We start from the raw sequence: 27,932 nt of genomic DNA, 5'->3' as shown, positions 1-27,932 counted from the left end.
TGAAATTGTTTCCAAACATAAGAAGAGATGGAAAAAGAAGTTTTTGTATATTCCAGTGCATTATCCAATGGACAAATAAGAATTTGTTCCATTTATTAAATGTCAAAATCCTTCAAAAACAAACTGAAGAGGCAGTACCCCTCATTGAGCAAGATGACAATTCTAGAAATTGTCTAGTTTGCACAAAAAAATTTCAACAAACAAAAAGAAGAATCGATTATCCCCTCTCAAAAGATAGAAACATGGTATAAGAATCTCCTGAAGGCTTGCTTGATGTAATACAAAAAAATCAATCCACAATCAAATTGATGATGTACATGCACAGAAGAAGAAACAGGCCAATAGAACACACTCTAGAAACATTTCCGGTGCACGATGGATGGGCCAGTCTCGTCAAATTCTGACTTGGCGATCCACATCTGCAAAAGTTTTTGATACGAAATTATAAAACAATTGTTATGAATAAGAAGGGAAAAAACAGTTTTTGTGGACACAAAACAAAATAATTATTATCGATCCAAAACAAAAACAAGTAAATGTGTTCAGTAAGGTTTGTGCAAATCGTGAATGAGCAGATACCTGTTGGAATGTGCCCAAAGATGCCAAAATGGACCCTCCGATCCAAACACTGTATTTCCTTTCTGGTGGTGCAACCACCTTAATTTTCACGGTGTTAGGGACAAGTTTTGAGATTTCTTTATGCATACGATCTCCAATGCCAGGGAACATGGTAGAGCCACCACTAAGAACAATATTTCCATACAAATCTTTACGGATATCCACATCACACTTCATAATAGAATTGTATGTAGTCTCGTGAATTCCTGCAGCTTCCATACCAATGAGAGATGGCTGAAACATGATCTCCGGGCATCTAAACCGTTCGGCACCGATAGTGATAACCTGACCGTCGGGTAGCTCGTATGTCTTTTCAATTGAAGAGCTACTTCTAGCTGTCTCGAGCTCTTGCTCGTAATCCAAGGCAACATATGCTAGCTTCTCTTTCATGTCCCGAACAATTTCTCTTTCGGCTGCAGTTGTGAATGAGTAGCCTCGTTCCGTGAGAATCTTCATTAGGGAATCGGTCAAATCTCGGCCGGCAAGATCAAGACGAAGAATGGCATGTGGCAATGCATAGCCTTCATAGATGGGAACTGTGTGAGACACACCGTCACCTGAATCCATCACAATACCTGGAACAAAAAAGAAAACCATGATTAAGATTCAAAACAGTGGGAATTTCTTCTCATTACTTCTTGCAAGCAGGTTGACCAGAAATGACTATGAATATGGTTCTGACTTTTCTAATAGTCCAAGTTTCCTTTTCAGGCCTGAAATAAATAGAAATGATACAAAAACAGGCTTTCAATAGAAACTCTATGCATGTGCGTGGAATTTGTAAGAAATTACAAAAAGCAGCATGCATTTACAGACATTCTATAAATTTTTGATAGATTTCGTGCCCCACATAGAATATACCCCACCAGAAAATTCAAAAAATTGAACAGTATTTTAACAATTGTATAGATTTTTCCCAGAACATTGGTCAAAATTTAAAGATCAAAAGAGTTAGGCTACAGTATACAAACCTGTTGTTCTTCCACTAGAGTATAGTGAAAGCACGGCCTGAATGGCTACATACATAGCCGGCACATTGAATGTATCAAACATAATTTGTGTCATCTTCTCTCGATTGGCCTTCGGGTTAAGGGGAGCTTCAGTGAGCAGAATCGGGTGCTCCTCAGGAGCAACACGGAGCTCATTATAGAAGGTGTGGTGCCAGATCTTTTCCATGTCATCCCAATTGGACACAACTCCATGATCAATTGGATACTTTAGAGTCAGGATACCACGTTTTGACTGGGCCTCATCACCCACATATGCATCCTTCTGTCCCATCCCCACCATCACACCAGTATATCGTGGGCGTCCAATAATACTCGGAAATACTGCTCGTGGAGAATCATCCCCAGCAAATCCAGCCTACTCCCATAAATCAGCAATGATCAATGTACTTCCATAATAAAAATAAAAGGATAATGGGAAAAAAATGCCACTAATAATGAGCACCAAGATCTCTCAGTTTCCATTTCGAAGAAATGCACACACAACACAAATGCCGATCAAGAGGGCAAATCCAGCCTATTCCCATTAATCAATAATAGAATAATCAAGAGTATAGAGATCTCTTCTTTTTTTCACTTCAATAAAACACATACAAAACAGAGATGCCCATAACGGGGTTCAAAAAATTCAAATCCAATATAGACCCATAAGTCAACACTATATTAACATCGGAGAATGCCGCTAATTGTGGGTACCAAGCTCTCTCCATTTTAGCTTCAACAAAGTGCACATGCACTAGAAAGATTCAAGGGCTGCAAAGTGAACCTATTCCCATATGTCAACACTAGATTAGTGACTAAAAATACAGCCACAAGCACTTAGCGCCCAGATGTCTCATGAAATAGAAATGCCAATCAAGGGAGGTGAGGGAGAGGATCCGGCCTACCTCCCATGAACCAACAATAGATTTAATACAAAACGCCACCAATAATTAGAAGCAAGATATCTCCTTTGTCACTTCAATCAAATGCAAATGCAAATGCAATAGAAAATGGCCATCAAAATGAAGTGAGCGGGTGATGCATACTCCAGACTACTACCATGAATCAATAACAGACCAACACAAAAAGGAACAAACAATGAGCACCATGATTTCCCATTTCTACTTCAATCACATTCAAACATAAAAGTAAATGCCCAAAACAAGGGTGGAATCCAGCTTACTCCCATATCAACAACAGAGATTAACACAGAATAATGAGCATCGAGATTTCTCCTTTTTCCACTTCAATATGATGCACACAAAATAAGTTACCCATCAATGGTGCAAGTTGTTTTGTTATATTACCTTGACCATGCCACTTCCATTGTCACAAACAAGAGCCTGAACTTCGTCAACTTCAGCCATTTTTATTCTTTCAAAATTTTGTCCTGAAAAAAGATGTGTTTATATCATCACATAAGATCTTATCTGGATTAGTTAAACGGGAAGCATTGTTTCAAAATTTTGGCCTGGAAAAGATGTGTTTATATCATCACATAAGATCTTATCTGGATTAGTTAAACAGGAAGCAATATATTCAATCGACGATGGTTAGAATGCATTATAACATGAGAAAAAGAAGAATTGATCCATATTTCATATGAAATGTGAATTTTGATGGTCCAATTAACGTAAAAGCCATGGTAAACACAGTCATAAAAAGGGAAATCCATGTATGAAGTACATTTGTATGGATCATTATAAGCTTAATCTAATTTAAGGACAGGGGATGAATGCATCTATAGTCTAGGGTTGCATTTTGATGGATTATTTCTACCATACACAAATGTGAACAGGTTGGCAGAAAAGCAGAATTCATTCACCATTTCATGGATCAATGCTGTCACATGACACAGGCTAATGTAAGCATAGGAAAGAATCATAAGTCCATGATCCATTACTATCATTCATAGTGACAATGACAGGGCACTTTTAAAAATCTATGATGCATTACCATTATTCACAGTAACATTGTCGCCTATACTTTCCAAATTTTCATTAGATCTGGACGATGGATAGATCCAACATTACTATAGAACAAAAGAAGAAAATGTTGAAGATCCATTACACATCAGGAAATTAAGCACAATCTACTAACTATCTAAGAAAACAAGTCCTAGGAGACTACACAATCTAGCAACAATGGATAGCTGCGACCTATCAATGTGTCCTAAAACAACCTAAATCTTTGCAGAGGTATATGAATCTCGCAATAATTGATTTGAGTAAATCGAATATATCTAGTTAACGGAACAAAATCAATAGAGAAGGAGCCAAATAAAGAAAGAGAGAGAGAGAAAGGAAAAAGGGAACATATGCAGCAAGCATACCTGAGATCTGATGTGAGATGGGTCTTCTCCTCCTCCTCTTTCTGCTAAATAAAGAAGAAGAAGAAGAAGAAGAAGGGAACAGGGCAGAGAAGAGAGACGAGAGAAGCACGTTTTATGAGGAGAATGAAAGGGAGGAAGGGGGGGGGGGGGGGGGGGGGGGGGGGGGGGGGCCATCAAATTTTCAAATTATATTTAGTGTGTACAAAAGAAAAGGATTGAAAGGAAGTGCTCTCCATGTGGCCGGGGTGTTACCCCTAACCCCCCCCCACCCCCCCCACACAATAGAATAACTTTGGTGTTCTCCACTCTGTCTCATCTCTCCTCTCTTGGGGGAGACATCTCATAACGATGGAACACCCGATACGAAGGGAAGATGAGTGTGGCTTCCATGAGAAGGTCGCACCTCGTTATAGGTCAAGGACTATAAAGAGATTGCCTCAACTAGCTAATCCTCCTCTTGAATGTCAAATATGACCCGGTTACACGTTTATGTGCAAGGAGAGATGTCGTTATTGTCCACGATCGGTGATATAATTTATGGACCCAAAAAGAGCTCCAAAGAGAAGGAGTTCTTATCACTTTATACATTCCTTTGAAGGTTATATTATTAAGGGGGCTAAGATGGACGATTGAATCAAATAACCCTCCTCAGTTAGAGAGGGGGATAGAGACACACACACACACACACACACACACACACAATTTGTGTGTGTGTCTATGTGTCTCTCAGCCATGGCATCTTATACATATGTTTCAAGAGAGATGTCAATGTCCTTGGGCTCTTATAGTGACATTTAGTTTTGAAACAATGATCTAGGTTCTTGACCTTTAACAATGATATTTGTTTCAAATGAGGGATCTAGGTTCTTGGGTTCTTATACGTTTGTTTAGAGAGAGCTTTGGATCATTGTTTCACCAATCTCTTAGATATTCTTTTAGAGAGAATGTTGAAGGTTGTTGGCCTTTTACACATTCTTCTACTAATTGAACTTACACATTGGCCCCTTGTATGAGGGTAATGGAATTGGAACTCTTCATGTTTTACATGATTTTTGAATGTGTTTACCATTAAAACATGGATCATGCATGGAAACATACAAACACGAACTCTATACATTCCAAAACATATTGTTTAATCAATATGATTTATTGTTTAAGATGCGGAAGTCAAATAAGTGTTGCAACTAGCAATGGGCCCGGTTTCGGCTTAAACTAAACCGAACCGTTAAACCATGGTTTAAAGGTTTATAAGTTCCAAAATAATTAAATGGTTTGGTTTGGTTTTAATTAATAATAAACGGTTCGCTTTGGTTTTGAAACTAGGGTTTATAGGTTTTTGGGCTATCTTTTTTTATCCATTAAATGTTTATGTAATTTAATGGTTTAATTCACTTAACTTAATTGTTTATTTAATCTAATGGCTCAATTAATCTTATTTATTTATTTTAACATAAATGCTTATTTAATTTTGTGTGTTTTTATTTAATTGATTTTTTAATTAGCTTGGCTTAAATGTGGTTAGGTTTCAACGTTTTATTAAATGGTTTTGTTTGGTTTTAACTTTTCCCTAAACGGTTTTGGTTTACCTTTTTTTTAAATGGTTTGGTTTAAATGTTCGAATGTTCATAAACGGTTTGGTTTGGTTTGGTTTCAAGGCACCGAAACCGAACCGAACCGGGCCCATTGCTAGTTGCAACCCAAATTGAGAGATCTCATGGGTGTGAAAGATGCCTTAAAGGCAATCCATATGAAAATCAATTGGACATGAACATATAACATTAATCCACTTACAAGGATGTCATTTCTATTCGTTGTAAGGTGGCTTAACCCTGTTGCTCTTGCTTATTAACATTTTATGGTTTTAAAGCTCATTGTAACCATAGCTCCATGACATCGAACTTTTGAATGACTATATCATAAAGAAGACCGTGACATATACACCATATACTTATTTATTATGGATATGTTGATATCATAAAACATGGAATAACCTCCTTTTTTATGAAATTCCTAGAATACCCATATTTGAAAATGCATTAGACGTACATCATATTGAAGATGCCCTCCTACCGTTTGATTCCACAAAGAAATCATAACTCGTGAGTCGTGACAGAAGCAATCTACAATAGAACCCATGAAGCACCTCCATGTCTAAAGTTGTTCTCAGGTTTAGTAATATAATCCACTTAAATTTGATATTGGCTTTCGACCCTTGTCCCATCATGTCAAAGTATCCACCACATAGTTGTACAACTCGTGAAAGGGAGATTAAACTGACAAAGGACACCTATCTAATGGATGAGGAAACCCAAGATAGAATTTTCAACTCGTGAAAAAACATAAACACGTGTTACATTCTAGATCAGATGATCATAATCCACTATACAAGTTATCGTTGGAGGCATGAAGGAAATCATAATAATGTTGAGTATTGGTAAGATATTTCTCTTTTAGCCCCTATTCATGCAATACCAATGTTGGTCTAACATAACAAGAATGAAGGTATCTTTGAACTTTAAAGAAAAATCTTTTGACAAAGACGATAATAACCAAATGTAAAAGAGGTATAAAAGCAACCATAGAACGTAATAAACGTGTTCATGCAAGCATTCAAATGTTTGAAAATGATAAAATCTGTGCTCCTTTATTTATTTATTATCATTATAAATTAGTTTGCCCTAGTGGTAAATTGTCATGCTTTTTCCTGATTATCTCATATCATAGCAAAATTTTATGTTAGTACAGTAACCATTCGGTTAAGTGTGTGCCCACTTAAGTGCACCATTCAATTTAAGTGCGCTTTTTATAGAGGTCAAAATTCAGATCAAAAAATTTACATTGTTCATGATGAAATTACATCAAACGAAATTAAAACTATGTTCCAAACATTCAAAAAACAATAAAAGAAAGGAGTTTCTAACAAAAGAAAATTTAAAAGAATTTGTTACGTGACAGTGGGTGGGGTCTCTTGGAAACGCACAAAGAGAAATGCAAGGAAAAAAGAGAACCACATTTTGGAATCGGTTTCTCCAGTAGTAGCGTTTGTGTGCATGTTATATGTTGTATGTGTGTGCGTGTTTCTGCGAGTCAGTAATTTTGATTCTCGTTAAAGAAATAAACTTTCCTACTTAACCCAATTTTCCATTTCCATTTCCGTATTTATTCATTCTTAATTTTGTTTCTTTATTTCTCTCCCTCCCTCACTTTCTTAATTTTCTTTCTCTCTCCATCTCTCCTCCTGCCGCTTTTGCCGCCTTCGTTCATTCTTAAATTTCTCCTTCTTTGTTTCTCTCCCCCCCTCCCTCCCTCCTCCCTCTCTTTCTCTTTCTATGCATCTCGTTTATTTTCTTTTTGTTCTAGCCTATGCTTTCTCCATTGCTCCTCCTCTCTCTTTTCCGGTCTCCCCCGTCTCCATTTGTACTACGATTCCTCAAACCTCCCGTCACTAGGAAAAGAATGCAAGGGAAAATCTCATCATATCCAAAGAAGTTCATTAGGTAGGCCTAACAGAAAGGCAAAAACTCAAGGTAATATGGAATCGGGAAAAAGTGATATCCAACAAGAGTATGTTGAAACCATAAACATTTCAAGTCAATTATATCACATTAATTGATCACTTTTCTAATGAATAAACATATGGTACGAACACAGAAGGGAAAAAATTTCAAGAAACCCTAAAAATTTTCAAAAAACCCCTAAATGCGTAGCTCGGTTAAGTGCGTGCTTCACCCATGCGTTCAAAGTGCGAACTTAACCCAATGGTTACTATATCATATTTCTTTTCTTTTTTATTAATTGAAATTAGCTTAACCTAGTTGTAAGTTGACATGCTACTATTGCCTATGTCTTGGGTTCAATTCCCAATTTTCTTATATCCTCTCATTAGTGTCATGTTATATACAAAAGAATATCTTAGTGTCATGTTCCTTTTTCTTTCTTTCTTTTTTATTAGAAATTAACTCACCCTAGTGGTAAGTTGGTATGCTACTACTATTGCCTATGTCATGTTTCCTTCATATTCTCGAATATACGTTTTATGAGTTTTTGAACATTTGATTATAATTTATAATGACATATTTTGATTCAATCTCTATAGTTCATACTCAAGTGAGGAGGATAGAGATGTCTTGATTCTTAAAAAGTAATCCCAAAGGTATGCATGTGATACAATGCAAATATTGCAACCATACTTATGTTGGTGGTTCACAATGGATTAGAGTCCACTTATTTGGATTGAGATTGAATCAATATATAATATAAACCATAGTCAATCCAATCCAACTTCGAGATGATTTACCATACACATTTGATTGAATCATTCTCGAATACGAATGCATGTATGATACGTATGGTTCATTTTATGAAAGCAACCATATAAGCTTTGTACCTCTTCTTCTTCACTTCTATTTTGAGCATCAACCTTAGCTCTCTTTTGTCTCTCATAGACCTCAACCATTATCTTATCCAATGAACTCAAATCATGAGCTTTCATTTAAAACAATTTAGCTCTACTTCTTGGATATGAGTGAAGTTGGTTTTCAACTAAGTAATAATGGTGCATTGTTGTTTAATGATTTTGTATGTTGTCCTTTGTTTGAAAAGGTAATTAAGTAGTCGAGGAAGAATAGGTTACGTTTATTTCATTAATGTTTGAGTGAGATTAGGAGATAACTTAGTACCCTCAACAAGCTAAAGAGTGTTGTTACCCTCTCTTCATCATTTTGCCAAGCTAAACTTTTGTAGAAGCAAATTGACAACTCATACTCCCATTGCAAAGCATCCATGTATGATTTCCATACTTACATGAAATTTATGCATTTGAATGAGTGGTTGGGAATCAACAAACATGTGGGTAGAGCTTTTAGTAAAGTACCGAGACACATGAAACATTAATTAAGAATAAAATCTTCATACAAACTTCTTATTTTTGTTTACGTGGTCTTTTTCTCTTTTTGAGTTTTCATTAATATTTCATTAGTTGACTTTTAAAGGATAATTAACTTTTTGCTCATTAGTTTTCCAGAGTTTTCTAGTTGATTTCTTCCTACGAAACACATTTGTTGGGCATTAGATCCTCAAACTTTTTTCATAAATTCTTGGGCTCGTGTTTGAGTAGATCCCAAGCAATATCCTTTCACAAAGTACATAAATATATGTCAAGAGGTTAGGGATACCTTCTATCGCCAACACATATCCCTTGTCATAGCACCACTCGACATTTGAGGCCATCTAACTACTCAAAGCTCAAGTAATCAAACGTCAATTAGCACTACACTTAGAAGACTCTTCGTAGTAAGACGACTTATTGAATCAAACATTCAACAAGTTCCAACATCAACACAATCGACAATTTATATTGACTCTAGGATATCCTTACATGTTCTTAGTGAATATACGATACATCATAATTAATTGGATAACCCATGAGGGAATGATGAAGGAAGGAAGCAAACACCTTGTAGTCTAGAGTGGGAACTTTTTCTTGCTTGATGGAGCTTTATACCATGAGTGCGCCTCTCAAAAGCCCATTGTAGACTAACTAGTGGTCATCACTGAAGAGAATGTACCCGTTGGAAGTATTGGTTAAGAGACCTTTTGGTGGATGACTATCATGTTAAATCTACCTCATTTTTTCCACAAAAGCGTGTAAATGTTTCTCTCTTTAAAGTGTCTAATAAAATTGCACTAATTTTTTTCCCTCCTATGAAGAGATACACCTTGGTATTATAAAATCATAAGAAATACAACCGTTGTGTTGGGTAAAGGAGTATACCAACTGACTCCATTGTGCTCGCATCATAGCCAATTTGATTTGTGTACACCAAATCTCCCAGATTTTTATGGTCAAATCCTCTCCAAACTGCAACTAAGCATGCAATGTGACCTATAACACCAACATATGTAGCAACAGAGTCCATAAACAAAGTTAGCAGGCATTGTTTCCCAAAATCACACTAATTCAAAGACACATGAAATTTTAAGGATGTGAGCGAGTTTGAGTGTTTCACACCATGCACTAGTGACAATAATACAACGTCTTTATTATTACCATCATCCTCTCTTTCCCACTGATGATCAAATCAATTACATGCCACTACTTCCCACTGACGAGGAGTTAAACCACAAGAATCATGATCTTGCTACCATGGATCAATACTTATGTTTAGGAAGGTCTATCAAACAAATACAAGAGAGTAAACCAATTCCTCATGGACATTGGGGTCGTTGCACCATAAGTTGCACGATGCCTCACGTAGATGAGTTGACCCTATTATCACTACATACCAAGGCTAGGCTGTGCATTGGGCACATTACGTGGGTGGGGGCAATCCCAACTTGAGAGCTCCAAATAGCCTAAGGTAATCGTGACCATCCTATCTCCAAAAATTACTTTGCCACTTGTTCCCATTACACACACAGGCAAGTCACTTGGCCAAATGACCACGATGATTCAACACAAGCTAGACTCCCTTTGCACCCATCCTCACATTCACATCCACCTACATGCCAGAACCTCAACATGCATCAATCTGAGCACTCGATAAGCGGACTCCCTTGTCTTTGCACCCAACCCTTCCTTTCCCATTATCACATTCACACCCATCTGCTCGCAAGAACGTCAACAAACATTCCCCCAAAGCACCCATTAAGCAGACTCCTTTTGCGCCCAACCCTTTCTTTCCCATCCTCACATTCGCAGCCACGTGCCTGCCCAACCCTTTCATTCCCATCCTCACATTCACAGCCAAGTGCTTGGCAACGATCGATCCGAGCACTCGATAAAGCAGACTCTCTCGTGCCTTGGGGCAAAGAAGCCCTCGACAACACTACAGATACAACCATGAAGGCAAACACAAAATGTGACGGGGAGCTTCATAGAAGAGGCTCCGCTCCGGCCACCAAGACACAAGCCAAACAAAAAACTTTGTCCTTTGAGATGGACATGGCCATTTGCCAAGGCCCAACACACTATGCATGCTTGCTCTCAAATCACTCCATGGCCACGCTTTACAAGCAATCAATCAAGCTTCTCATACATATATACGGTATACCTGAGAGAGAGAGAGAGAGAGAGAGAGAGAGAGATAGAGAGAAGGAGGGGGTTCCAAATTACAGAAACCCTTGCTATATATCATTCTTCTTCTTCCTCCCTCCTCCTTCGTCTTCGTCCTTCTTCTTCTTCCTCTACCGTTCGAATTCAGTCGCCAAAGAAGTATCTCTCCAGGTATCTCCTTTCTGCCAGGATTTTATACCTTCTCTCTTAAAAAATTCCCGTAGTTTAGAATCTATTCGTTCATTGACCAAAAACACAGGAACTTCAAGACTCATTCATATAGAATGGATCTTTTGAGCAAGAGGAAGCAAAGCTCTCGTTGTATAGCATGAGCTAACTTTCTCTCGAAGTTTCTCCGTTTGACATGGTTTCTCGGCCAAAATGAGTGAATACAGTAGGTTCTGGAAGAAGCTCTTTGATGCTTGCCTTTTGTAATATTACCATGGATGATCTTGAAATTTGCACATCTGATCTGCTTTCATCTCTTCTTCCACCTTCTTACCCCATTAAGGATTTTGATATCCAGAATTTCTTTATTTCAGTCACAAATTCTAGTTTTTCCACGGCCTACCACTTTGTTTGTCCCATTAACTTCAGTGTATTTCGTTTGTATCTTGAGGGTCGAGCACTTTGGACTTACTATTATCATTTCTTCCACTTCCTATCTTATTACTTCTATGTGAAGGATTTAAGAAGATCTTAGATTTCTTTAGTATGCGGGACTTTTTGGCAGAATTTATTTGCTAGGGAGGATAGCTTTTTGATAGGTTATATGTTGTCGTACATTACGATGGCACTATTTTGTTTGTTCTTTGATGTGCATTTCTGAACTTGGCTATTATATTTTCTTTTACTTTGTCACCTCATCAAGGATGTTTTCTAATCAGGAATTATTCTTAGCTTTGGTGCTTGATTTATAGCTTTTTTTGCTGCCTAGGGCTACCTGTTCCATTGCCTATGTTGAAGTCCATGAGGTTTGTCTGTCCCATTTTGTTTGGTCTTATAGGCCATTTTGGCCTCTTAAAAGACATTAATATATCTTTCTTTCTTTCTACACATATCTAGGAGTAACATTCATAGGGCCTTGGTTCTCCCTACATGAGGTTGGATGTGCTTGGTTGTCTCGTGGATATGCAGCCCATGGTGCCCTTGAAAGATAATGTGTACATATCCAGTTCCAAGAACCATGAACTAAATCGTAGTTGTTTGATACACTTCTAAGACAAACTAATCTCTGTGGAGTAGAAATTCGGGAAGTGAGGCTTCGTAGAGCTCATAATGGACAGAATTGGAGATGCCTTTGGTCTGATAATTGTTGCATGATAAGGAACAAAGCATCAGTGCCCTATGATATAATGTGCTGAGATGGGAACAGCCCCTATAGTGACCAAGGCATTATTTCGATTAATGACCACCGCAAAACAGATTTTGGCCCCCCCAAAAAATGGTAAAAAAAACAACTGTCGGAAAATGGAGACAGTTGCTGGTATGCTGAAATGTAAGAATTGTTCCAATCACATTGTGCAAGTATAAATGTACCTCCCCATTTCAAATATAGCTTGCACTGCCCTCACCTGAACATTATTAAATTAGAAATGAATAGAGGGATTTGAGCTAATATCATTAAATTGGATAATGAAAGAACATGAATCCGCCCCACAACATGATAGGAAGATGACCCACTACACGACACTCTTCTTAAACATGTGGCATGGTGGATTTACTATCAAGCCTTCTTATGTGGATAGGCATCCATGTCATATGCTCCACTGTGTGAAGTATTCTGGTTCTGATCTTGTTACCAATGCTTGAATGGTGTTAAACACCATCACTTTAAATTTATCTATGTTTAACTATAAGTCTTTGTCCCCACAAAATACTTTTAAGGTATTTAAATGTCTTCATGTGCTGATAATATTACTAAATACTTTTAAGGTATTCAGATGTCGTGTTGTTGATAATATCATGTGTTGGAGATCAGCACAATATTATCAGCATATAGTAATGTTTTGTATGGCTATACTTGCTGGGCATGCTTCCGAACTGTTGAATCTCTCTATGTGATGTGACACCTCATCTATGTTGAGACCAAAAGGAGTGGGTGATAGTGGGCATCCTTGTTTTACTCTAGTTGTGCTAGCTACACCTTTGACAACCATTGGGAAACTGCACCTTTCCTGACACGGATTCCTCACACAGCTAGTAGTAGTGAAACCTTCACACAGCTGTAATAAAGAACTAGCAACGGGATCAAGATGTCACAGGCATATATAAGTGCTCACCTACCAATTCATCATGATCTTCAGCCTTCCTAAATTGTAACCACTCAATGGTGTTTCTTACATGTTTTGGGAGCAAGAAAGTTAGATTCACATAGGCGTAAATCATGTGGGTGGTGGAGTGGGGACTGCCTGGGGATATCATACAATATCTTTGATATTCATGTTGTAGGTTACCTTTCATTAAACATTTTTCTTGCTCTTTTACTTTTTTGTTCTAGGAATAAGCGATACACATGATCTTCAAATTTAGCTAAATATTATCTCTTTCTTACTTCACGTTGCAAGCCCTTGTATCATCACATTCCATATCATACCCATTGTTTTGTATAACTCGACCAGGTTTGGGTTTCTTCCTCCTTTCTTCGGAAAGGTGTCTGTGGCTGCATTTTGCAATGACTTTGACAATCCTTGTGAAACTTTGTCTAGTGGTGCAAAAGGATCCAATTCTAGAATGCCATTATATGCTCCACAACTACACACATCAATAAGAGAAACCAAACAGAAACCAAACCGTTTACGGAAAATTTAGAACCAAACCAAACCATTTTTTATTGATATTGATCATCATACTTATTATAAATTTGTGTGAGAAAATTTGTTTATCATACTTATCATAACTTTTGTCATCGTACGTATTATAAATTTGGTCATCATTCTTATCATAAATTTGATCATCATACTTATCATAAATTTGATCATCATACTTATCATAAATTTGATCATCATACTTATCATAACTTTTGTCATCATACTTATCATAAATTTGATCATCATAATTATCATAAATTTGATCATCATACTTATCATAACTTTTGTCATCATACTTATCATAAATTTGGTCATCATTCTTATCATAAATTTGGTCATCATACTTATCATATTTTATCATCATAAATGAAAAAGGAGACTCTACATATAATGCATATAAAATTTAATAAATTAAAACTAGGATTTAAAATTAAAAGTTGAAAGTTAGAGCCTATAGGGAAAATTTAGGAGTATTTTTTAACCTTTAAACCTTTAAACCGAACCACATAACCACGTAAACTGAAACCGAGAAGCCGATAAACTGATAAACCATGAAATTCAAAACCGAGCTGAACCGAAACCAAACCGATTAGTAACATTTGAAACCAAGCCAAATTGTTTATTTATCTTCGAACCTATAAACCGTTAAGCCACGGTGTAACGGTTCAGTTCGGTTTGAGCCGAAACTAGGCCCATTGCTAGTGCACATGTGGAAAGTGGCAAATTGCAATGTATAGTTCCCTAAGGTTCACTGATTTTATTCGTATCCATATATATATCCTGCATCTATATATCCTGATTTGATTTGATTAGTAACATTTGAAACCAAACCAAATTGTTTATTTATCTTCGAACCTATAAACTGTCAAGCCACGGTTTAACGGTTCGGTTCAGTTTGAGCCAAAACCGGGCCCATTGCTAGTGCACAGGTGGAAAGTGGCAAATTGCAATGTATAGTTCTCTAAGGTTCGCTGATTTGATTCGTGTCCATATATATCCTGCATCTATATCCTTATGCACAACATGCATTCTATCATGGAGCTCCTTTTTGAACAATATAACCACTCCTCCAGAGCCTCTAGTGCTTCTTGGTGTTTGTGGTGGGGGACGAAATACCAATCCTCATCTATTATCCTTGTACATTGGGCATAGCAATGCATTGATGGGTTTCTGTATGCATAGAATATCTGCGTTCTTGAAGGTATCTTCATACCTATGGACATTCGTAGTCAACATAGTTTTGGGTAATTAGCTTCCAATCCATCTAGATTATTTAGGTTTGCCCTTCAAAAATCCCTTTCTGTTTGTTACATCTACAAGATTCTGATAGAATGAATATATTCTCTACAGCATTCCTATTAAAATTTATGTTCTATTCCTCATAGGTTCTCTACAAGAACCAAAATCACTTTACGTAGTCTATTAGTTGAGCTCTGCCATGTGATGATCGTTTACCTGAGAGGCTTACTGAGTGCCATCAAACATGAATCCCTTGACCATAGTAGACATATGCTGCAATGGTAGCATCCCACCTTCAAGGCATGTTTAAGTACTGAATCCTGTTCTCATTGTTGAGAACTTTTATTGTGAGCAGAAAACTTGTCTGTCCATACCCTGGTGGTTCAGATCACATGCCAGTGAATTTCTCAGATAGATCAAGGCAGCAAGTTAACCAAGTGTGACACATTTGATTCCCGTTTTTCATCTAGCAGCTGTTTTAGTCCTACCAAGCCTACTCAGGCTAATGGGTCAAAGGTTTGAGGCAAGTAGAAGATGTGTTAAACCAGTAAATTGAGCCAAAACCAAACCATTCGGTTTGGAGAATTCGGGATATGTAGAGTCTGATAGAGGTGATGTGATGGTATGGTTAGTTGCTCCAAAATACAAAGGGAGCCAAAACCAAAGCCATTTGGTTGGAGAATTCAGGATATGTAGTCTGATAGAGGTGATGTGATGGTGTGGTCAATTGCTCCAAAACACCAAGGGAGTGGGCTGCTGTGTGAGGAGAGAGAAAGTAGAGAAAACACTAAAGCCATTTGGTTGGATAATTCAGGATATGTAGAGTTTGATAGAGGTGATGTGACGGTGTAGTCAATTGCTCCAAAACACCAAGGGAGTGGGCTGCTGTGTGAGGAGAGAGAAAGTATAGAAAATACCAATTTTGTTAGATATAATCAATGATCAGCCCCAAGTTGTAAATCTATCCCCATATGTGCTCTTAGAGTGCACATTTTGTGATAGCGCCCCAAATGAGGAGCGGCTAGTGTGCAACTCGACCATATGGGTCGATAAGGTGTTAATCTAGGAAACCGTAGATGCGTAGGACACAATATATTTAGGAAAGAGAGAAATAGATAAAAGGATTGGCTAATCAAGTCAGCTAGAATATTTTGTGGGCAAGTTACGATGTACTTAGTCTTGAAGTATGCGTCATTGACTTCAAGATAAGTATTATCTAGCACTACCCTGTACCTAGGGAGTTGGGTCATATTAAATGACAAGTCAGTTGACAGAAAAGGAATATCTCCACTACTGTCAACTGACTTGCACATTTATACTAAGACCAAACATAGATTATAAGTCACTTTTCTCACACAGTGGTCAGATTGATCATTAGTCCCCACTAATTTTGTAGTGAGCCGGTCCATATCCTATCTAAGCTCTAAGGTGTGAGCGCATGGGAAAACTACCATTTTGAACTACTCTCATATGTAATAGAAATTCTGTTTTCATATATCCATCTCTGCAGTTGTAACTCTATATACCTATCTACTCGATTCTCAATATTTCTAATATGGTATCAGAGTGAAGAGGTTGATCTAGATTAGGTATATACGGGTAGTTGCTGTCTAGCAACAGAGAGAAATAGAGAGAGAGAGAGAGAGAGAGAGAGAGAGAGACAGAGTATCAATGGCCTTGTCCACGAATGTTGCAGCTGCTCCATTGCGCATTCGCCCACCTCCATTGTTTGATGGAAAGCTAGATGGAACCAACTACACTCTATGGAAGTTCAAAATGTCTGCCATTTTGGATTCCTACGAGTTGTTGGAAACAATCATGGGACCCACAGGGGGAGACCCTGAGCCCATGGCAACCTTTGACCCTGCACACCCTACCACATCAATTCCTCCAAATGCTGATCTACTTCGAGCCTGGAAGAGAAGGAATGCTGATGCGCTATGTACCATAGTCACTGGTGTATGTGACTCCGTACTAACACTAGTGCAACATACAACTAGGGCACATGAAGCTTGGATCATATTGGCCAGCCAGTATGAGACTAGAAACTATACAAGGATACAAAACCTCGAAAATCAGCTTGCTGCAGAGAAGCTCGCTGATGGAGAGAAAGTAGAATCCTTTGTAAAAAGGATTAAGGATCTTCAAGATCAGCTGGCGGCTGTTGGAGTAGTCGTCTCTCAAGAGGATATGGCTCGTCGGTGCATTCGAGTACTTCCTTTCAAGTATGATGGCATTGTGACAGCATTGAACACTCAGGTTCGACCCACTCCTTTAAAATTTGATGAACTAAGTGCAATGCTGCTTGAAGAGGAGCTTCGGCTGAAGACAAGAGAAGAAAGGGAAGATTCAGCATTTGTCTCTAGGACTAAGGGTGAAGGGGCATCCAATTCAAACAATGCGAATAGGATACCGAAGAAGAAGAAGTTCAATGGATCGTGTTTCTACTGTGACAAGAAGGGTCACACAATCAAGGATTGTCGAAAGAAGATGGCGGATGAGAAGAATGGTTCTAATAAGACTTCTTGGAGAGAGCTCGAGTCCGCTAACAATGTCGTAGATGAACTTGAGTTATGGGTCGCAACTGAAGAAGTGTGTCCTTCAGTTGACACTCAAGTTGTTGATGAGACTTGGATTCTCGATAGTGGAGCATCCCGACATATGACCAGTAATCGTGACTGGTACAGTTCTTGGACACCTCTACAAGAGCCCATCAATGTTGTGGTCGGGAACAATGCTCGATGTCCGGCCAAAGGAACCGGAACCGTCTCCCTCAAAGCAACGACCGGTGGGACAAAGCATCTCTCTCAAGTGTTGTACGTGCCAGATCTGAAGAAGAATCTACTGTCCATTTCTGCACTGACTGACAAGGGTCTTGATGTTCGATTCAAGAAGTCGGGTGCAGAAATAACAGATTCTGCTGGCAAGGTTGTAGGAATAGGGGTGAGGCGCAACAATCTCTATGAGCTGAGCGCGTTTACCATTTCTACTGACCACAGCACAAGTACCAACAGAAAGCAATGGCATGAGAGATTTGGGCATCTCAACGTTGCTGTGTTGAAGGAGATGAAGAAGTCGAATATGGTAGTTGGGTTGCCAACCCTATCTGACTTAAGTCATGTTTGTGATGCTTGTATGATGGGCAAGCATCAAAGATCAGCCATTCCAAAAGAGAGTCAAAATCGGGCAAAGACTCCTCTACAGCTAATACACATTGACCTCTCCGGAAAAATGGTGACTCCTGCAATGGGTGGATCTCTCTACTATATGCTAATAGTCGACGACTTCAGCAGAAAGATGTGGGTTTACTTCCTTCGGGAGAAGGCTGAAGCTTTTAAAATCTTCAAAAGATGGCATAAGTTTGTCGAGCGAGAGTCTGGAAAGTTAGTGAAGGAGCTACGCTCTGATCGAGGTGGAGAATTCTTATCAATAGAATTCTGTGAGTATTGCAAAGAGCATGGAATTAAGCGCCAACTTACAACTGCCTACACCCCACAACAAAATGGCGTTGTCGAACGTCGAAATCGAACAGTTGTCGAGATGGCTAGGTGTATGTTGAAGGCACAAGCGCTGCCCGACCCATTCTGGGCTGAAGCAGTGAACACAGCAGTTTACATCCTCAATCGGAGCTACACGAAGGCACTTCAAGGGAAAACACCCCAAGAAGCTTATTCAGGCAAGAAACCTTCAGTGCTGCACTTCAGAACCTTTGGGTGTATGTGCTACGCACATATTCCAGATGTGAGCAGAAAGAAGTTGGATGCTAAAAGCAAAAAGTGTATCTTTCTCGGATATAGTGAAGAGTCAAAGGCCTATCGACTCTACGATCCAGAGGCAAGAAAGATATTGACAAGCCGCGATGTGGTGTTCGATGAGGAACAACCACAGCTAGCTGAGAACAACGATTCTCAAGTTATCTCATCAACTGAAGAAGTATTTTACCCAATCCCGACCCATTATCCAAAAAAGGAAGCTGAACCATCTGATGGTAATGGTTCACTAGTTCAGCCTATGCCAGTCCCACATGTAAAGAAAATACCTAAGTGGGCTCAACAACTCTTCAATGATCATACTCCTAAAGTTGAGTTTCCTGAAACTTCAACTGATGGATTACGAAGATCAAGAAGAATACAGGAGCAAGGAAGAACCTCTGACCACATTGTCAACATGGCTCTGATGGTGGACATCATAGGCTCAGTGAGTGAGCCGACCTCGGTGGAGGAAGCTATGGCCGACCCGAAGTGGAAAGAGGCGATGATATCAGAATATGATAGCATCATGAAAAATGACACATGGGAGTTGGTAGAGAGGCCAACAAAGAAGAAGGTGATAGGCACGAAGTGGGTATGGAAAGTAAAGTATAAAGCTGATGGCTCTTTGGAGAAATTCAAGGCCAGGCTAGTAGCGCAAGGATACTCCCAAATTGAAGGGTTCGATGTACAAGAAACATTTGCCCCGACAGCTCGCATGACAACAATTCGAATGGTCATAGCGTTGGCTGCTTCAAGAGGATGACCGATTTATCAAATGGATGTCAAATCAGCATTTCTGAATGGGCATCTCAAGGAGGAGGTATATGTGACACAACCACCGGGGTTTGAGATACCGAATTCAGAAAACAAAGTTTGCAAGCTGAAGAAGGCACTATATGGTCTAAAGCAAGCACCAAGAGCTTGGAACAAGAGGATAGACAGCTTCTTACGATCAATCGACTTTAAGCAATGTGCTTCGGATGCAAGTATGTATGTCAAAATGAAGGACGGGAAACAAGTCATCATTATCATTTACGTGGATGATCTAGTACTTACTGGTGACCATGAAGAGTGCATTGGCCAAACACAAGAGTGTTTGAAAACTGAGTTTGAAATGACAGACTTGGGGATTCTACACTACTTCCTTGGAATTGAGGTTTGGCAAACCTCGGTCGGCATCTTCATGTCACAAAGAAAGTATGCAACAGAGATTTTGAAGACCTTCGGGATGATGGACAGCAAGTCGAAGTCGACTCCAATGGAGTCAAACTGCAAGCTATCCCAAGAAGACTCATCACCAATGGTTGACATAAGGAAGTATAGACAACTAGTAGGAAGTCTAATTTTCCTATGCAACACTAGGCCGGATATTTGTTTTGCAGTCAATGTGGTGAGTCGATTCAGCAACAAGCCGAAGGAGACTCATTGGAAAGCTGCTCTACGTGTATTAAAGTACATTGTGGGTACTTTAAATTATGGAATCTTCTACAAGCCAACAATTGACCAACTTAGTGGATATTGCGACTCCGATTGGGCTGGAGATAGTGATTCCAGAAAATCAGTTTCTGGATATTGTTTTCCAATAGGATCTGGAGCCGTTTCATGGAGTAGTAAAAAACAACCAACAGTGGCACTATCTTCAACGGAGGTAGAATACAAAGCAGCATGCATAGCGGCATGCGAGGTAGTTTGGCTAAGAAGAATCCTTATGGATGTGGCAGTCCCAATAAGGACGGCAACGGTATTGAGGTGTGACAATCAGAGTTGCATGGCCATTGCCAAGAACCCCGTATTTCATGCACGTACTAAACACATAGAGATTCAGTATCACTATGTGCGGGAGCTAATAAATGATGAGATTGTGGAGCTTGAGTACTGTCCAACATCAGAAAATGCTGCAGATATCTTCACAAAGGCGCTTGGAGCAGAACAGTTGCAACAACACCTTCGACGACTAGGTGTTGGCCCAATTCCAAGTGAACTCAATGGGTTGATCATTGAGGGGGCGTGTTAGATATAATCAATGATCAGCCCCAAGTTGTAAATCTATCCCCATATGTGCTCTTAGAGTGCACATTTTGTGATAGCGCCCCAAATGAGGAGCGGCTAGTGTGCAACTCGACCATATGGGTCGATAAGGTGTTAATCTAGGAAACCGTATATGCGTAGGACACAATATATTTAGGAAAGAGAGAAATAGATAAAAGGATTGGCTAATCAAGTCAGCTAGAATATTTTGTGGGCAAGTTACGATGTACTTAGTCTTGAAGTATGCGTCATTGACTTCAAGATAAGTATTATCTAGCACTAGCCTGTACCTAGGGAGTTGGGTCATATTAAATGACAAGTCAGTTGACAGAAAAGGAATATCTCCACTACTGTCAACTGACTTGCACATTTATACTAAGACCAAACATAGATTATAAGTCACTTTTCTCACACAGTGGTCAGATTGATCATTAGTCCCCACTAATTTTGTAGTGAGCCGGTCCATATCCTATCTAAGCTCTAAGGTGTGAGCGCATGGGAAAACTACCATTTTGAACTACTCTCATATGTAATAGAAATTCTGTTTTCATATATCCATCTCTGCAGTTGTAACTCTATATACCTATCTACTCGATTCTCAATATTTCTAATAATTTATCTAGGCCATTTTGGCTCATGTGGCCAAGCCTTTTATGACATAATTCCACATATGAATGGATTTCAGGCAAAGCAATAAACTTGCCCATCAAAGCTTTACAATGCAAGCAATACGGAGTCCCTTTCTTTGTACCTTTAACACTTAGCCTAGAGCCTTTGATAAACTTCCATGGCCCTTTCTCAAAGAGGGTACTATATCCATTAATATCCATTTGTCCAACAGACAATAAGCTTTTCTTGATGGTGCATACCTTACATCATGCAAAACCATGCAAAACCAGCTCATTAGTACCATTCACTATGAGATGCAATGTGCCAATACCTTCAATAGAACAAGCATGATTATTTCCAAGATATACATGTCCATGGCTGCCTGTTAACAATCGGCAACGGTTCGGTTTGAACCGAACCGAACCGAACCGTGAAACCGCGGTTTAACAGTTTCAATTTTTAAAATTTTTTAATTTTTTAATTTCTTTTTATAAATTCTAAAAAAATTCTAAAAAATTTAAAAAATTGTTTTTTAACAATCTTTTCATTTTTACACCTTATATTCTCACATTTTAGGAACATCTTAAAAATTTTAAAAATTCTAAATAATGAAATATTATAAATTTTAAAAAATAAAAAATTTGACCTATGTTGAAAACCGAAACCGAACCACGAAACCGCGGTTTTAATGGTTTAATGGTTTAACGGTTCGGTTTCGCGGTTTGGTTCAAGTTTCAAAAAATTTAAACGGTTCGGTTTGAACCCTCTCAAACCGAACCGAACCTTTGCCGATTGTTACTGCCTGTATTAAAGGTAGTAAAACACTTTCTTAATAGGAGTAACATGGAATGATACACTTGAATCCACAATCCATGTTGTGATAAAGCATCATTTAGAATAAGCAAGGCATCAATTAGATTGCTCTTTGTAATCTACATATTTTGTGCATGAATAAAAACCAAACCACCATTAACTTCGGCATGATTTGCTGCCATAGTAGCACAAAGAATATCTTCTACATCTGATGGCTCCTCAATGATGACACTAGAGGCCACATTGGCCTTCTCTTTGTCCTTGTCCTTGGGGCTGTTATGTGCTTCATTCTCGATGTTCATTTTCTTCTTTTCACCTATGTTCTTCTTTCTTTCTAATTCAGTTTTGTAATACTTGCAATCAGGCTTCTTATGACCTTTCCTACCACATAGATAACAAGTCACTCCAACCTTGCCTTTGATTTTGCTCGTATTCCTGTATACATTTTCACTTTTCTTTTTTGTTCTCCCTCTAGCCACATTAGTTGAACCACTTCCCTCTCCACTAGCTTTCCTCCTGATTTCCTCATTCAAAATAGAACCCTTTATTCCATCAAACGTAAGATTAGGGTTATTTGAGAGTGAAACAACCAATGTTTCCCACTAATTAGGTAAGGTCATCAACAAGAATATGGCCTTAAAGCTTATCATCAAAGGGTGGTAGACTTGAGTCCGACAATTGTGAGAGAGTACTTGTAAAGGCAGATAAGTGCTCAGCTGCACTTTTTGACACTTCAAGTTGTATACACACTAGCTTACGCATGAGATATGCACTTGATTTGCAGGCGTGGTAATTTCGTAAGTAGCTTTCAAATTCTCTCATGAGGCCCTTCAGATCCACTAATTTCTCATCTGATACAACCATCTTAATGTAAGTGATGGCTTTCTTATTTAGTTTCATCCATGCTACATTTGTCATATCTTCAAGCTTGACTTCAAAAAGTGCCCTTTCACAATCGTTAAGAAAGAGCCATAAATCAAAACGACAATCTTCCAATCTCGTGATCTTAGACAAACTTTTGAGATTAGAGGAGGTAGTAGTCATGTTTACACTCAATAGTTAAAAATAATAATCGCCAAAAAAGGTAAAATCAAATGTTGTCCTGTGCACGTGCACAATCACTTGATGAGACAGAATTTTTTCATGATGAAACTATCTTGCTATGATACCAATTGATAGAGATAATGTGATGGTGTGGTCAGTTTCTCCAAAATACTATGGGAGTGTGCTACTGTGTTGGAGAGAGAAAGTAGAGAAAACTGTGCAGAAAAATGGAGAGGAAACCCTAGCCGCTAAAAGTTCCTATCTCATTATGAGAGGTTTGGGACCAATTATTATTGATAAGTAGCTTTTAGTTCATTTTGCCATGTTCACACACAGCCAATGAACAAAAGTTATAAAAATAATGTAAATGCCTATAACCCCTCAATTTGGGGCCAAAGATATAGTGAAAGTATGTCTAGAAAGCTCGAGAACTTTCACATGGAAGGGTCAAAACATACTAAAACAGGAGAGCCTTTGGGGCCTTTATCCCCAACAGAATCAATTCTTCATATTGGCTCTATTTCTTCTAATCAAATTAATAAGGTTTCGTGGTACAAGTTCTCCTAGATTCTTAAGCTAGCACTTGGTTTATGGATTGAAAATTTGTCTTGACACAGAAAACCTTCTTGAATAAGATGCCTCGTCCAACTTCTGTAGCAGTGATTGGCAGATACACTCCAAGAGTCCAAGTCAGTTTGTGTGGTTTTTCGTAATTTGGCATGTGTGATTCCCTTCGGGGTGATTAGTAGTCCCAAGCATATAGTTGTTCTTTGTTTTCCGTGATTAGTAATCCAAAGATTGATTGGAGAAAGTGAACAATCAGAAACTGTCAAAAGAAATGCGCACCCAAGTCCTTCATTGCTACAACACCACGTTTAGAGCCCAATTGGATCTCGATGATCTTTCAACAAAGGTTGCACAAAGACAGAAAAGGAGGAAATTCTTGTATTTGCATTGTCATCAACTTTATCTCCTTAGAACCGCCATGGTATTAGGGGTTTGCAAATGTCTTCGATAAGATGAATGCTGGCAAACTCTTGAAGCATTTGCTGTATGATTGTCCTATTGTTTTAAAACTGTGTAAATAACTATGAGGGGCAATTTGTAATCTATTGTACTTTGGCTTTCTCAACTAGTAGTGGACATGCAAGCAGAATGTTGAAGTTCAAGATTACACACTGATAGCCAAAGTGATGTGTTCGCAAAGAATCTGGTCGAGCACACAAAGACATAACATATAGTGCACTTTTAAACGAAAGCAAAGTATATTGCAGGCACCAAGCACTTGGCTTTCTCCACTAGCACTAGACATGGACCAACATGCTGAAATCCAATGCTGTTTCATCGATAATGAAAGCAGACAACAAAATCAGTTGAAACACATAGAAATACAGCACCAGCTAATTCAAGATTGTGTAAAGAACCAGATTTCTCTGATGTGCACAGATCATAGATCCTCTAACCTGCTACCCATCATTGGTACGGGCCATGAACTTGCAGATGAGCGATGGTGTTCCTACACTTACTAGTATAGATGCTTACAACTAGAGATAACTATGTACTGTGAACTCTGCAGCCATGTCTATATAATGATGATATGGGACTTGTAAACATACATATTGTAGGGTCAAGTCATTGAGTTAATATGGATTGGAAGCTTACCCAAAATTTCGTCAAGCATATCTGCTCCAAACAAAGAAATCTATCACAATTTCATAACAATTGCATTAGTAAGCACTTCTGGGCATATTTATGGGATGATAGATGTCTAAGAGGATAATATTGTGTTGTGAAGCATCGGTCTTCAACCATCAGTGATTTGTGGTCTCAAAATGCTTGATTTGTTGAAGTTTTTGAATTTTTGCATTGCGCAACATTGATACTAGGATTGTGTATGGAAACATATAGAGGCAAATATATCTCTGGTCTTTATACATGCTATTATCGTTCAAGCTTGAACTATATAAGAGTAATCAATCATTCCCTTCTCCTACAGAAAATGGGCATTAGTCAGTGGAACATCTAGGTATGTCTGGTGTGCAAAAAGGTTAGTTTTATGTCGTCATTATATTATTAGATAGAAGCTTTTTCTATAGTAAGAATTTCATGAAAAAAGTCTTGATTGTGTACAATGCAATATAGTTGTTATACTTTTCCGGGCCACAGGAGATGTGCCAATTCTCAAGCAGTCCAAATTTAAGGTACTTGACTGAAGATTATTTTATAGATATGCATTTCATACACACACACACACACTCTTAGACATGCGATGTAGATCAACTCAGTGCAAAATTAGCTATGAATGAATAAATGGAAACATTTTTTACAGGTGGATGCAACGGAGAAATTTGCAAAAGTAATCGATTTCTTGCGTAGGCAATTACATCGGGAGACTGTGGTAAGATTCTTGAAGAGTATGCACTCAGCTGAATTGGTGTTATTGAATGCTGTTATTAAATGTGTTCTTTTTACAAACTTTCATAAGTGACAACTATGTTTATAATTTTCTTGCCTGTTATGCTGAGACATAAAGTATGTATCGTTCTAAAGTGATTCCTTCCTTTTTCCTCTATGGCGCACTTTTCTTCTTAGTCAACTCATTTATCTCTGGCAATATGATGATATTTGTTATCATGATTCCAACTTCCTTATAAGTCCATGTTAGATATTGAGAGTTTCTCCAGTGTAATTATCTTTCGCATACCATATCCACATCTCGGTGCCAACAACGCGGAAGTTGCCTTTGCGTGCCGCCCGTGCCAGGGAACAAGCAGCAAATAAACTGATCTCAATGAACATGGAAAACTTTTTGGACTTATATCAACGTTTACTTTTGCTTAGTTACATGTAGATGCTGGGCTCCGTTAGATAAGGTATCCAACATTATCTGCACTGTACAACTGAAATGTGGTTCTTAGCTGGTTTTGGATTTGACAAGAGTTTCTGAGAAAATCCTTTGTGCTGCTGTCCAAACTGACTATAGGGATTGCGTTGCAACAAGTCTTTGCTGGTTTCAGTCTGTATGGAATAAAACTGAGGCTATTGATGACTGCTCTTGAAGCTATTTTCCACTTTTCCTATAATTCCTCCCCACATGTTGCTACAAATAAATAAACTGGATACGTTTATTCAATGTAGATTAGTAGTGTGTGGTGTCTTGGAGGTTATTCATACTGAATTTACTTCATGGTCAATGTTGCTACAAATTAGCAGAAATCGATCTACTGATCAATGTAAGTGGGTGAAAACTAGTTCAATGTTAAAAGCGTTTTTACTACAACCTCAAATTTGTAAAGGCTGGTTTGTTGATGCTTGAAAATGAATAATCCAAGGTAAAGGTTACGCTTACTTCCCGTACTACCTCATAGTCAATGTTACTTTCGAAATCACCCTGTCGATCAATGTAAGTGGGTGAAGACTAGACAAATGTATAGCGTGTTTACTACACCCTTCCAATTTGTAAAGGCTGGTTTCTAGATGTTTGAAAGTAAATAATCCAAGGTAATCAGTCACAAACAATGCCCGGTAATGCATCAAAATCTCAACCACAGTAATCCTGTTTTTAGTTTGTAAGTTAATATTATTTTTCATCACTTCACAAATCAAAGTGATCTTTGATGCTGTCTAGTTTGTAAATTAAAGTATCCTTTTCAAGTTATGCAAATAAAATATCCGACTCTGTTTACTTTGCAAATTAAACAAATCTTTCCTCTCTTGGTTTAATTCAGTTTGTATACATCAACAGTGCATTTTCGCCTAGTCCTGATGAAACGGTTTCGGATCTATTCGAGGTATATTTTCATTTTTTTACAAGCTCTGATATTTATTTTAATCATAAAATCCAAAGAGCAAGCTTGATAAATCATTCTCTTAAACAGAATTTTGGCATCGATGGAAAACTTATGGTAAATTATGCATCAAATATGGCATGGGGCTGATGTGAATGAACCTGACGGAGTTTGAAGCCTTCGCATCTGTATAAATTATAGTGATTGAGGATTAGTAATGAATAAAATGTGAAAATTTAATTTGAACACATGTATAGAAGTTTTTAGATTGTTATTCTTGGTTAAATTGAGAAAATCATTTCATCATATCTCTTCTTTTCCCTGTGTTTCAGCAGGCTCAAAGACATAACCAATATTTTATTACATGGTGAAACTCTTAAACATTGATTAATTGTTTTCTCAATTTGTACTTGTGCAATGAAATGGATCAAGAAAATATGGTATCTGAGACAAAATTATTTATTTTAATTTACTAATATAAATCCAATACCCATTCTCATTACAGATACTGTCATTAATTTTTTTTTTAATAATATTTAATTAAGCACACTATCAATTTCTCATTCTTATCTCTTCTTTTATCACAGTTTGTCCCTCGATGTAAACATCTATGAGTGCGTATTGTGAGAAGCTCATGATTTCTCCCTCAATGTAAACATCTGTATATTGCAATCTTTGTATGAGGCCATCTTGTGAGAAGCTCGTGAAATTATCTTCGTACTAGGGAAGAGGTTTTCATTGTGTAATAGTCTTTGGGTATACAATAGTCTTAGGTATGTTGGGATACCTTATTCAGCTTATCATTTTTGAGAGGTTTAGGGCATCAGAAGGGTGACAAGATATTTTGACATTGAGC

The 27,932-nt window shown here is 38.1% G+C and overlaps 2 protein-coding genes across 3 annotated transcripts; one reads left to right on the top strand and one right to left on the bottom strand.

The window, feature by feature from the left end:
- Positions 1 to 30: 30 nt before the first annotated feature.
- On the bottom strand, positions 31 to 4,014 carry LOC147864580 (actin-2-like). Its single transcript, XM_087320512.1, has 5 exons — positions 3,940 to 4,014; positions 2,915 to 2,997; positions 1,590 to 1,983; positions 580 to 1,193; positions 31 to 419 (listed from the first exon to the last, which is right to left on the bottom strand). The coding sequence occupies exons 2-5, from the start codon at positions 2,972 to 2,974 to the stop codon at positions 354 to 356; spliced, it is 1,134 nt and encodes a 377-aa protein (XP_087176638.1). The 5' UTR covers positions 2,975 to 2,997; positions 3,940 to 4,014; the 3' UTR covers positions 31 to 353.
- Positions 4,015 to 11,051: 7,037 nt separating this feature from the next.
- LOC147864579 (ubiquitin-like protein ATG12) lies at positions 11,052 to 27,382 on the top strand. Of its 2 annotated transcripts, XM_087320511.1 has the most exons (6): positions 11,052 to 11,164; positions 25,285 to 25,335; positions 25,431 to 25,489; positions 25,618 to 25,686; positions 27,017 to 27,079; positions 27,167 to 27,382. In XM_087320511.1, the coding sequence occupies exons 2-6, from the start codon at positions 25,317 to 25,319 to the stop codon at positions 27,224 to 27,226; spliced, it is 270 nt and encodes an 89-aa protein (XP_087176637.1). In that variant the 5' UTR covers positions 11,052 to 11,164; positions 25,285 to 25,316; the 3' UTR covers positions 27,227 to 27,382. The 2 variants fall into 2 exon arrangements, with proteins under 2 accessions (XP_087176637.1, XP_087176636.1); XM_087320510.1 differs by lacking the exon at positions 11,052 to 11,164 and having other exon boundaries at positions 25,045 to 25,335.
- The last annotated feature ends 550 nt before the right edge of the window (positions 27,383 to 27,932 follow it).

The sequence above is a fragment of the Azolla caroliniana genome, unplaced genomic scaffold (assembly GCF_043228905.1).
Source record: "Azolla caroliniana isolate FFs.n. ecotype wild unplaced genomic scaffold, voAzoCaro1.0.p SCAF_5, whole genome shotgun sequence".
Classification (NCBI taxonomy): domain Eukaryota; kingdom Viridiplantae; phylum Streptophyta; class Polypodiopsida; order Salviniales; family Salviniaceae; genus Azolla; species Azolla caroliniana.
This window is presented reverse-complemented; position numbering and strand designations above follow the sequence as displayed.